This window comes from Gopherus flavomarginatus, chromosome 19 (assembly GCF_025201925.1).
Source record: "Gopherus flavomarginatus isolate rGopFla2 chromosome 19, rGopFla2.mat.asm, whole genome shotgun sequence".
Lineage (NCBI taxonomy): Eukaryota > Metazoa > Chordata > Testudines > Testudinidae > Gopherus > Gopherus flavomarginatus.
In genome coordinates this window covers 7,004,414-7,017,695 of record NC_066635.1, presented here as the reverse complement: position 1 = coordinate 7,017,695, position 13,282 = coordinate 7,004,414, and the positions used below count along the sequence as shown (strand labels likewise).

General features: G+C 48.2%; 1 protein-coding gene across 1 annotated transcript in view; it reads left to right on the top strand.

Moving 5' to 3' along the window:
- The window catches only part of CUX1 (cut like homeobox 1), a 401,218-nt gene that overhangs the window by 370,511 nt on the left and 17,425 nt on the right, over positions 1–13,282 (top strand). The window contains exons 19-20 of the mRNA XM_050929095.1: positions 2,859–2,942; positions 5,134–5,190. Coding sequence (XP_050785052.1) covers positions 2,859–2,942; positions 5,134–5,190 — 141 coding nt within the window. The remainder of the gene's footprint in view (positions 1–2,858; positions 2,943–5,133; positions 5,191–13,282) is intronic.

Here is a 13,282-nt window from a genome sequence, read left to right as displayed (position 1 = left end):
TGTCCTGACCTGCTGCCTGGTGGTGGTCTGTGCTGTACTACAAATGCTATGATTCACTCCAGAGGTGGCTGCATTTCAATAGTGGGTGAACTGAATCCATGTTATGGATCAATATCTTAAATTTCTTTGGGATCCTTCTGGAGGAAGGTTCTGTATATATTAAAGACCTAATCCTGAGCATCTCTGATTAATCTCATAAGGGATGAACTGGGTTGGGCCTTATGCTGTTGTTTACTTTTCCTATTAAAATGGAAGAGTGTATCTCTGTATTTACTACACCAGAATATCATCCTAATTGCACAAGGAGCCACGAATCATGTACTGCAAACTAACATGGAGGGTGACAACATAGAGAACCTAATGAGACATGTGACTGGTTAAAAATAATAATCAAAGACCATAAAATAAGGCATGCATGTAATGAATGCATGAGCCCTAAACTGGGATCTAATCTAAGCCAAGGACTATGAGATGCAGTGGCCTGTGTATCATTTTCCAGAACATAGGGGCATATTCACTTGACTAAAGGTTCATTCAACTTGGGATTTACCCTGCTGAGAAGGAACCACGAGATCGTGGTTGGATGACTGGGCAGAACAACAAGGAACATGTAGTAATAAGTCTTGAAAGACATTTTAAAGGTCAACATCATAATTTTAAAATTGTATGATGACAAAGACATTGCAGAGATGGAAAAATAGCGGACAGCTGGCTATCAGCAGCATTGTAAATATGATGCACCCTCATAATTAATGCTTGAGGCATGCAGATATGGAATCATAAGACACCAATGCATAAATAGAACATGTTGACAGAGCATCAAACTTCAGCACCGTAGGGGATACTACATTTTTAGTTCCTGTGTTTTAAGCCTACTTAAACCCCCCAGTGGCAAAGAAAAAAGTGGGAAAATCCAAAAGCAAGAGCAGCAAATGGAACCAAAGCATGAAAAGTTAGCACCAAATCAGTAAATGTACGCATATCAATACATGGAAATTATCCATTCAGACACGCCCTAAGATCCAATGCATTGTACTGACTCTGTGTCCACACTATGCACTGTTTGTATGAGCTAAAACGCTTTGGAGGAGGTCATTGTTTTTCCTGGGTACATCAAATGTTGTTTTCAGGGTGGTTTGAGGAGGAATCAGTAAGCGGGCTTGGAATCCGGATGATATTTTAATAAGCTGGAGCACAGTTTGCAGACTTGTAGCCTCACATAGGGCTTTCAAGAAGTGCTCGTTGTGAGTTTAATCCAGAGCTGGTTATAAGGTTATGAAATGGAGACTTCCATACTGGGAAAAACTTGAGATCAGAATGTACCTTGCTTGAGAACATAACGTGCTTAAATAAGATCTACATCTCTCACCCCCTTCCAGGGGTTTTTCACAATTTCCCTTGCCCTTTTGGCTACTAATAGATGTATGTTTAACTAGTGCTTTCCTCCCCCTGAGCTCCGCTCTCCCTCTTACCTGATCCATCAGGGATCATATGCTGGATTTGTGACATCCTAAGCATTTCCATGGCAAGAACATTCTGTGGTGTTGCAAACAGATAATTCTGACTTCATTGTTCCATCATGCAGCTGAGGAGGTGGGTGGTGTAAGATGCTGTTATTTACCTAAAACAGGAACAAAGGAAACACAAAACTGCTGGTAAACAAAAGGGTTTTGTTTAAATGGCCTTTTCTGCTTTGCTTGAGTAGACAAGTCCAACTTTGGAGCACTGATCAGCTCAGCGGTAGGACTCAGTTTTTACCCTATGCACAGAATTGCACAGGCTACCACCATGTGTGTAGTTGAGCAGGGATTGTCTGGGGTGATGGGAGGGGGCTTGGAGCCAGGAGACTTGGGGCTTGGCTACACTCGAAACTCCAAAGTGCGGCAGCGCTTTGAAGTGCGAGTGTGATCGCGGCGCCAGCGCTGGGAGAGAGCTCTCCCAGCGCTGCACGTACTCCACCTCCCCATGGGGGTTAGCTTGCAGCGCAGGGAGCCACGCTCCCAATGCTGGGGCACTGTGTACACTGGCACTTTACAGCGCTGTAACTTGCTGCGCTCAGGAGTGTGTTTTTTTCACACCCCTGAGCGAGCAAGTTGCAGCGCTGTAAAGCGCCAGTGTAGCCAAGGCCTTGGATTCTAGTCTTGCTTCCCCATTGCCCAGTTACTCATGTCTGTGCAAGGAGTTGCTCTTCTGATTAGGAAGCATTTTACACCCACTCTGCACTGGGGTCAGTGACTATCATTGGGGGCCAGGCAGGGGAGAATCAGGCCCTCTCTGCATAACCTTGGGCAAGTCACTTAATGTCTCCGTGCCTTGGTTTCCCCATTTGTAAAGCGGGGATAAGATCACCCAAGCCCTTAGAGGTGTATAAGTATTGCTGTATCTACCACCAGTTTGCAATGGCTCAGTGTTCCAGCCCAGTATCAATTCCTGTGCTTCTGCCTAAAGAAATGAACCGAACATTTATAGGGTAGGATGCTGAATCCACTTAAAACATTTCTCATGCTCAGATTTATAAAGTCTCCTTTAAGTTCTCCAGCCTAAATATGTATGCATGTGTGCAAAGGGCAAGAAACTTGGTGGGATGCCCTTAATTAATTAAGGTGCCCCTTTTAATTACAAAAATAAATTAGGGTGAGCAAAGAAAGTTGCCTGGCTAAGTCTTCTGCTTCCCCGTTGCTTGGGAATGAATGTAGAGTCCATGGCTCACCCCAGAAATGGAGATCTCCAGTGGGTGAACAGTGCTGCAGGGAGCCATCTACCCCCAGGAAAGGACTGGGTAGAAAGTAAGTCTTGTGCCACCCAGCCCAGCTGTGAGCAGAGAAGAAGGAACCTAACTTCTTGTTTGATTCCTGTAGGGTAGCAGCAGTGACGACACGGAGCTCCGCTACTCCACCCAGTACGAAGAGCGCCTGGACCCCTTCTCCTCTTTCAGCAGGAAGGTACGGAAAGCCAGAGGGGTTCTCTGCTCCTGAGGGCCCTGTCTGGCAAGGTGCTGAGTTGCCTTCCTGTCCCCATGAAGACCACAAGGGTTGGACACACTGAGCACCTCACTGGATTGGGTCCTAAATGATTAGCACGCCAGGATATTTTGACATTTAGTATCTTCGTTAAGTGTGTGTGTGGGAGGGTTTCTCTCTTGCTCTCTCTCCCTCTTCACTTTCCCTCCAAACTCCACCTGTCCATGCCTCCCCCACAAGAGTTAGCAGGGGTACCTCAGTTCCATGGGACTGGCGTGCACAGGACACGTGTGTCCCACAGCACTTAGTGGGCAGCAAAGTACATGGGCCTACACGTCTTCTCACGTGGTGCTCTGTTGAAGATGGTATCTGAAGAGCAACACCAGGGCTTTGAAAGGCTCATTCTAATTCAGAACCATAGGCAGCCATTAGTCAGAACGGCTTTGGGGGGAAAAAAAGTGTGTGTGTGTCTGCCTGCCTGCCTGCCCAGGTAAACTCCCTGAAGCCGGATGACAGCTTTATCTCCCATCCTGTATTGATCCATGGCCAAAGCATGACAAAGGGGCACTGCTGTATGTTTCATTGCTACTGTAATGTTCTCCCCCAGCCCATGAGGTTCCACAGCAAGTGCTGGTGGAAGAGGCTTCTTAGTGCACAGGAAGGGAAGAGGTCCCTGGCTAGCCGCAACAACCATGGCACAGGCTTCCTTACCCAGTCCTGTCTGTGTTCCCAGTTGGCTGGTCTGGGCATATCAGTGAGGGAAGTGCCTTTCAGAGTGATGAACCAGGCAGTTAGAAGCCAGGGAGTGTTGCTCTGCTGGATCCACCAGAGAGAGACATTTAAAATGGCATTTTTCCATTCAAGCAAAACTTTTCATGCACCTAGCCCTCACTTCCACCTCCAAACTTCTTAGACTGAAGGAGTTCTTTGGTTTGGAGGTTTTTTTTGTGGGGGAGGGGATTATTTCACAATCCTAGGGCCAAATACAGCTTGGAGTAAGCACATGTACCTGTTGTGGGGGTTCCCAAGCCAGTTTTTAGCACTGATGAAGCAAGGTGGGTGTTAGATGCTGTGTGTAACTTGGACCAAGCTGTTGGATGCAAAACAAGAGGAACCCACCAGCAAGAAGGTGTAGCTAGAACAGCCACTAAAAAGAGGATGTAAAATAAATCCAGCCACCCTCATGCACTTCACCTTGCACCCAGACCATTCCCAAGCCTCCTAGGGGCCCAGTTCTGCTCTGGTGTAGGAAGGCACAGCCCCCATTGGCTCTGAATTTTGCACCGGACAAAATCCCCGAATGCTGTAGGCTGCATCTTTCCTGACAACGCTTGGAATGCATGACTTAGCCACTTGCATCTGACATGTTACACCTGCCACCCCTGAGTTTGGCCTGTTCTCTAGAATTCAGTCTTGCATTTAGCTTGCTGTCCAATGCCAGCCAAAATCTCTCCTATTCTCCAGCTGGATGGAGCATTCTGTCCAGTGGGATGCTTGGGAGCACGCTGGGGACTGGGATTCCACACCAGAGCATTGCCGACTATGGGGTAGGGAAGAAATTGCCTTGTGCTCATGCAGTCTCTCTGTACAACGAGCACCTGTCAGTTCATGCAGGGTCGCTGTTCATCCTGCTATTTTAATCTTAAAAATTCCTCCCTCCCAGCAGACAGACCGGGCAGTAGTATTTATCCCCATTTTCCAGACAGGGAAACTGAGCAGAGAGGTTGTGCCTTGGGCCAGACCGTTGAAGGAGTCTGGGCGATAACCCAGTAGCTCCAGGCTCCCAGATGAGTATTGAGACCCTCTCTGCTCTACAGCTGCCTGGCACAAATGCCAGTGGCAGCAGAGTGAATACTAATTAGGAAAATTGAGCAATAAATAATCACAGTAACAAGGTGGAAAGAAACGCTCTGACACTTCTGGACCCTTTGTGCAGGAGCAGGTAGTAGCTGACATCTGGACATCAAGCCATTAGAGTGAGAACATTGGTGAGGGGTAGATTTGGGAGTAGAGGGCAGTTAATCTTGCCCTACCACTTACATCTCTCCCTTCAATGAGAGGTAGAAAGTCCTGCTTGGCTTTTTGGCATGCAACAAGCCTCTCCTATATTTCTCCAAATCTAAAATGAGCACTTCTAGCCCCAAATGAAACCTCTTGTGCCATTTACTTTCAGGAACGCCAGAGAAAATATCTGAGCCTCAGTCCTTGGGATAAAGCCACCCTCAGTATGGTAAGTAATGGCAGGTTACCTACAATACATAATTCTCTTGTCTCCATTTGTTGCTGTCATCATGCCAAAGAGTTTGTTGGTCTCTGTGCTTTCAACAAGGATCTTCCTTCTTCGGAAATTGCCAAACCGCGCACACTCTTGTTTACAGGGTTGCATGCTTTCAGATCCTTGACAGAGCTTTCCTTCCTGGGTTTGCTGGTTGCCATTCAAGCCAGCATTGCCTCCCTCTGATCCTGTGGCAGAGGTATGAATCATGCTGTATTTGTGACGTCCTAGTTTCAGACACAATGGCACCAGGCTGATGTCCCAAATACAGAACTAGGACTTCTCTGCAGCCAGTTCTTGCATGGGAAGCTGAGCTGTGAAGGAAACTATTTTTTTAAGCACAAATACTTTCACTCTTAGCAAAGGGACCTCTGAAAAGTAGCAACCGCCAAGTACATTTTCTTCTGGTTATTTGACGTGAGAGAAATGTTTATATGCTTCACCCACCTCCTGTTTTCTGAGCCTTGAGCACTGGGTCCCAGCTCGGTGTGCTCAGAGTGGATCATTCTATGAATGTTTTGTTAGGTCCACCTGGACCTCACGAGTTAATAAGGACAGACAGTCGCTTCTTCCACTCTTAACTCTCCTACTGAGTCTTTGCAAATGGCTCCACTTCAGAAGAGGTGATAAGGACAAACATTTTCTCTCTTGCTGTCCCTTCATCAGGGTGTTTGCATCATTAGGGAGACAGCTGACTGGATTCCAGAATGGCTGGAGGGGCAAAGCTCAGACCCAGCCCATGGCCACATGACTCACATGACATGGGGTCCTGAACTGGGGTGGGAGGGGGCCAGATGGTTAGTGTTGCATTGGCTTTCATTTAAGAGAATGTTCTTTTAGAAGTGTTTTGGCTTTTTCCCTTGACATCAGTTAGTGGTGACTTGCAGAAGGTGGTGTGTGGTGCACAAAAGGTGGTATGTTGCTGTGGAGAGTGTACAGGGAAGATGTCTCCTTTCTGCTGCTGTATAATGGATTATGGAGGCAAATCTGCTTGTTTTCCGCTCTTGTTTGACATCCTTGCACGAGGAGGGTCGTCTTGAAGCTGGCTATAGCAACGTTAGAGCCCCTCGCTATGTGGGTGCAGGACAAAAGCAAGATCCAGGCCTTTGTTTTTGTTAACATCTAGTTAGCTCATATGCTTGGAAGGAGAGATTCAACCGCCCACCCGCCCCCAGCCTATCAGTTAAGGGCTAAGAAAGCTCCTGCCCCTGTTCTCCTCTTGTCCTATGGCAAAACAAGAGAAGACTTGACATTCATGATACTCCTGAGCTAAAAAACAAGCAGAAAAAAACTTCCAAGTCTCTTTCATCCACAGTAAGGCAGCAGGAAGTTCACACCCCCACCCCCATACACAGCATCTGTGCTAGAGCCAGAGTGTGTTTCTACTGATGTGCTCCTGAGAGGGAATAATTTCCCCTGGCTCCTTGCTGTGTGATCAGTCATTCCCTGACATTACAATTGCCATAATACTTCACCTGTTTACAGCATCTTTCTGCTGAGGAGCCAAAAGCATTTGGCAAACACCAGTTGCTTTAAGGCCATGACTTCACTGTTGCTTTTACAGCAAGCCAGGCGTCCTGCTGTAAAATCCTCGTGTTCAAGGCAAAGAGAGGTTTTTTTACCTTGCTGTAGGGGGGACATTGTTGACCTCATCAAGCCACATCAAGGTAAAAACTCCTTTTGTCCTGTCTCCACTAGGATTTTACGGTGAGATGACTCACCAGTGTTAGCTATTTTGCTGTACAAACACTCCTTTCTGGCAGCGAAAACATACCCTTAGCTTCAGAATACCCTGTGCTGAGTGTTAACCTCGTGTGACACAGGAGGAAACTGAGCAGAAGGCCTGGTTTTCCAAAGCTGGGGTGTGCAATGGCACATGCAGCAGTAGCTCTCATTTGCAGATGCAACAGTCATTAGATGGATGTTTTATGCCTTACCGGCCAGATCAGGGCTGATCCTTGTGCAGGTTGACTGTGCCTTGTTGGTTGGGAAAAGGTGAGGTCACAGCCCTTGCTCCTGTACTTGAGCTAGCAGAACTGGCCTGCCACTGAGGGGCATGCACTTTACAACCTAGTACGAGGTGGTACAACAGGGAGGCATTGCATCTCCCTGGCACTGTAGCTTGGAACTGGCGCTGGGGCACTGGCCACTCCACACTGCCTGCAGTGCAGGTCTGCACCTAATGGGCACAGTTTTACTTTAATAGAGGGGGATTGGTCTGCATTCAGTGGCAACATACTGTGGATCACTGCATGTGCGCAGGGATGACTGGTCTCTGGCAATAGAGTGTTTGGTTCCATTGTCCCTTTAGCACTAAGCATGTTTGAGGGGCAGGATTTGCTAAATGTGTAGTTGACTTGTACATTTCCTCAGTGCTTCAGAGATGCAAAGAGAAGAGCTGCAGTAACTAGTGTGGCAAATAGCAAAACCTTCTTCCTCGCCGTGGTGTCACTGCTGCATCAGCTCTTCCTTGCTTTGAGATTTCAGGTTGTTGTTAGCACCGTGCGAGGTACAAAGCAAAGACAGAGACTTCTGTAAAGCAGCAAACATGGTTCACACGGCAATCCCTGGGAACGACATCCCAAGCAGAGCAGTAACTGAACAAGCTGTTGTACGGTACGTGCACCTGACAGCCCCAGTCTGAACAGGAGCCCACAGCTGAATGGTAGGCCATTGCCACCAACTGATGCTGCTGCACCAGGTGGTTGTGGGAGCTCAGGTTGGGATTGGAGAGGTTATCCTGTACTTAGCAATTGCAGCAAAACCGTGATTACAGGGGCTAGTTATGAGGCTGAGATTTACAAAGCTGATATAGGGGATTTGGAGACAATTCCTGTGAAAACTATTGGGAGCTATGTGCCTAAATCCCTTGTGGCTTTCCAAATCTGCGGCTGTATGTTTACAGACACAACAGCCAGAAATGGTGATTGTCAGCATCTGCTCCGACCACATGAGCTAAACAGGGGACTCCTTTAACTGTAAGTAAATAACAGGCTGTTATAGTTGCTGAGACTAGCCACTAGTTGTCATCTCACCCACTAAGGGCTTGTCTATACAAACAGTGGGAGGCAGGCTGGGGTGTAAACTGACCTCATTCTACCGGCTCCACACTAACAGTCTGTATGGACCCTGCCGCTGTGCACTAAAAGCTCCCTACTGCACTTCGATCTGCACCACTTTGAAACATGAACTGTTCGTATAGACAAACCTTAAGACAGCGTAATGGGATGCATTTTGAGCCCAGATCCAATCATATTCCATGTGAGCTGTTCAAAAATGCCCAGGAACCAGTCAGATGAGCCTGCATCAACTATTCTTAAGTGTGGACATCAGGCAAAGTACCAGCGGAATGGAAAGATGGCAGGAGAGTAGCCCCGTACAAGGGCAAAGGATCTTGCACTGACTGTGGCAACTACAAGTGGATCTCATTGTTACTAGTCCCTGGAGAAGTCTTTGCTCACATTCTGCTTGGTAAGCTGCAGCTGCTTGTTAACAGACATCCTCATCCACAGCAATCAAGTTTCACTGTTGGATGATTGGCCACGGATGCTGTCCTTATCCTCCAGCTTCTGGCTGAGCAGCACTGAGAATCAACTGCCCTCTTTGTGTGGCATATATTGACATCAAAGCAGCTTTTGATTGATTGATGGGTCAGCACTTTGGCTTGCGCTGGAAGGAGCAGGTGTTCCAGATCTGCTAAATCTTCACACCGGTACCAGTGTGACTACGCACGTTGGTTCATGGCCTTCGCCGCATTTCTACACAACCTCAACGTGCGGCAGGGATGCACTCGCCCCAACACTAGCCTGTTGAGCTATCGACTGGATATTAGGATTTGCTGCTCCATACATTGGACTCGAGGTTGGTCAAGAAGTACTTGCTATGCTTACGATGCTGCCTTGCTTGTGGAGAAGACAGAGAATATCAGCCCTGCCCTCCAAGCTCTGCAAGACACTCCACTATGTGGTTGAATGTCTCATGGGAGAAAACAAAAGTCCAGAATATCTGAGTTAGGCCACCAGAACCCTGGTGCAAGTGGGGTTGAGTACCATGGAGAGTGCTGATGAGTTCATCTAACTAGGCTGTAAGCAGAATTCAGTCACAGCAAACTGGATATCCTCCAATAACTCTCACCACCTCCTGCATGAAACCCATATCTCACTTATGGAGGCAAAAACATCTTTGCTCTGAGACAAAGTTCAGGATCTATCAAACCTGTGTACTACCTGTATTGCTATATCAGTCAGAAATCTGGCCCCTCCTGTAGACAAGCCTGCAGTGGCTAGAGGCATTCCATATGTTATCAGTGCCAAATCTTGAGCATAATGTGCTTTGACTTTGTGTAAAATGCCGCAATCTGACAGACATCTAGCCTTCCTTCAGTTGCTCATTATAGTCAGCAGCAACTTTGCATGCTCTTGGGCACTTTGCCAGGATGGACAAAGACACACTAGGCCACCATGCTCCCAGTCTCTCCATAAATGTGCAAAGGGGTGCACACCCTAAGCCAACCTGGAGCCACGCACACAGGGCCATCCGGGGTGGGGGGGTGTGTGGAAGTGACGAATCCATCACTTCCGGGACTGACCACGCCAGCCAATTGCACCACCCTGCAGGGCCCCCCAAAGGGTGGAGCCAGGAGCGTTGCCCCGATTCGCCATACCCAAGGGACAGCTCTGCACGCACAGGTCTACCCCAGAGATTCATGGATTTGCAGGATTGAGCCAGATCTAGGAAATTCACTACATGATGCCTGCTGTGACACCATCAACCATGGTGACTCTGGCTAGCGCAATGATCCTCAGTAGACTATGCATATTTGATTATGATGATTTGATATCTGTATTCCACTACCTGCCCTTGTTCCCCTCTGCTTTGGATCATGACTGGATTCACAGAAGAGAAGGAACTCGTATGCACTGCTCCTTATACCCTCAGCATGGAGCACAAGCAGAGCCAGGGACCAATGGACATAGCTTGCAAGAATTCTCTGGTCTCAGGTGCACAGACTGCGTGCAGACCCCACGATGGACTAGAAATGGGGACCACACATCTCCAAGAACTGCAGTTACAAGGCAAGTAACTTCCTTATCTAGAAGAAATGCATAAAAAATGCAATTGGGCACCAGTAAACACATTAATCATGGTCAAAAGCAAAATCAATGACTGGAAAAGAGAGAACCAACACCATATAAAACCACATTAAGCATTTTATTAGAACTATAAAATAGATGCATTGTTGGCTTATGCTGTGTGTTGAAAGCAAAAACGCAAACATAAGGGCAATGTCACTACTGGAGAGGAGCCAGGACTGGAATCCCAAATCTCAACACCCAAACTTTATGGGATTTCAAAATCCAAACTGAAGTTTCTTAGCCTGGGCCCAGAGTCTGACACCTCTGAGCAGAATCTCCACTATCCCTTACACCTGGGCTGTTGGTGTCAGAAATCCAAACCTGATCCCACTTCTGAATTAGATGGCCCCCTGTTGGTAGGGATTAAGATTGTTGCTGCATCTTCCCAGGGCTGCATGAGTCCCTTGCAAATTTTTGCACTAAATCTCTTTCTAAAGAGGAAGTCATATAGTACCTGAATGTTGTTTGTTTGAATTCTGTCTCCAGGGACCACCTCCGGAGCTGCTTCCTTGGGCAAAATTCCCATGGACTTCAAGGGCAGTTTGTCTGAAAATCATCTCATGATTTCCCATTAGCTGACTCAGCTAGAACATCCCTGGGTCAGTCTATATCCCGGATAAAGTTAGGAAGACTACCAAGCCTGTACAGTGTAATAAATCCCCAGGTCTCCAGCTTTACTGCTGTCTTGTAGAACATGTTCAAAGTGCCACTGAAGCTTCTGCTTTCCAAATGATTCAGGGAGATCCTGAACCTGAGCTGCACTGTATATTGCTCTGCATCTACTCTCTCTAATTCTGTTGGAGAGCCCAATAATTCAGTTTAATTTACTTTTTATCTATCATCCTTCACACAAAGCGTCTCACAATGCTTTACAATGAGAGATTAAATAATGAGCAAAGGCTTGGCATAATTGTGTATGCAGAGTGCAAGGCACAGTGTGGCAGGAGGAGACCAGCGGGTAAAGGAAGCTGTAATTTCAAAGGGGTAATAATGGAGAAAAGCGTTCTTGTAAACTAATTACAGGGAGGAGAGGGGAATGTGATTTAGCCTTTGCCTGAGGCTAAATCCAAGAGGAGGTTTTAAAGGTGAGATATGAGAAGAGTGTGCAGTGCAGAACAATGGGGAGAGAGAAATGAATTCCAGAGCATGATGCTTCTAAAATGCAGATAAGCAGAATTCTATCCGGTGTGACCCCTCATTGCCCAGTTCTGCTGTTCACTAACACTCAGGCTGGGTAGAGCAGCTTTGGTTATACAGGTTTCCTGCTAAATAACAAGTTTTAAGCACGTGTTCCTAGAGAAAGAAAAGCAGTGGCTCTGCAAGGTGGAGGCATGCTAGCAGTCTCAGCAGGTGCTGTCTCCTGCTGCCAGCCGATGGAGTCAAGAGGGAAATGAATTCTCATGATGGCCTTCTCCCATAACCTGGATAAGCCTTGTCTAAACCAGGAACTTGACAACAGAATTTTCACTGGTTAGGGAGCGTAAGTATAGACAAGCACCTGCGACCGAATTTGGGATTATACTAATTAAGCTAGGCTCTAAGCTAAAGGCTGCCCCAAGAGAGCTGCAGAGGTAACTGGGCACAGTACCATAGGGTACAGGAATGGATTGCTGTTGGGATCCAGAGAATAATGACTGGGTGGCTGGAGTGAACTTTGAGAAACATCAGACAGATTATGATTATTTTGTACTTCCAATGTTAGTAGCTCAGGCCCCTGGAATCCTTAGCATTTTGCCCAGAAACTGCCAATTTGCTGCCCTAACTCTGCGTTCTTACACCACACAGCATGTTGTTGATTTGCACAGAGATGAATTCGATATGGTTGCCCACCAACTTTTCAGCTGGTAACACTAGCCATCTGGTGGCCTGCTCGTTATTCAAGCTGCCTTGCAAAACTAAATCCTTCGGCAGATAATCCTCTCTCCCCATCCTGCTTCTTCCCTCAAAGAGGAGTTGTGATGCAGTAGGGACTGTCTGTGTGGGGAGTGGGAGAGCAGGGGAGGACTTTAGGAGATGGACGATGCCAGAGCCTGTAACCTGAGCTAGGTAAGGGAGGGGAAAGGTCAACACCTTTGCCCGGGAAGGGGACAAAGGAAGGGAGCGGCAGGAGGGAAGCAGTTTGAGTTTGGGCTTGGGGCTGTGTGGGCGGAATTCAGGGTATCCTAGCTAGGATCCAAGCACCCTGAAAGCCCAGAAGGACTCAGTGGAGGGGTCCTGACTGTGCCTGCAAGCTCTGCTGTAACCTGTGTTCCTGTTGTCCAATAAACCTTCTGTTTTACTGGCTGGCCGAGAGTCACTGTGGGTCCCAGGAAGAGGGGTGCAGGGCCGGACTCCCCCACACTCCGTGACAACTGGTGGCAGCGGCGGGAGATACTGCACCCCGTGGACGGCGCTTCCTGCAGTAAGTGACTGGGGAGCAGTAAAACGAAGGGGTGATTAACCCCTGGGAGTGTGTGCCCAGTGAGAAGGACTTTGCAGTAACAGGGTCCCCCGGGGGATGCAGTGAGCGGTCCCAGGGGCGGAGGAGTCTGCAGCTCGACCCTGGCAGAGAGGTGGTGACCTCAAGAAGGGCTGGTGCACTAGGGGTCCCCCTGGAAACCGTGGGGAGCAGCGAGCACCCCGGCCTGTGAGTGGTCAGCAGGAAGATGTATGCCAAGCGGCGCAAGTGTGACCTGCTAGAGCTGTGCAAGCAGAGGGGGCTGCACCCAGGGAGACGCACCAAGGACCAGCTGATTGCCCAGCTGGAGGAGGGAGACCGCATGAATGAACGGAGCCCTGTCTCTCAGGGAAGCAGCCGGGCAGATGCAGCGCAGGCACCAGTGTCTGTCCCCGCTGGGAGTGGTCAGCCGGCGGACGAGGGCTTCCCGAGACCCCCCCTTCCTAGGCGTAGGGGAAGGGCGGGGAGGAGCCCA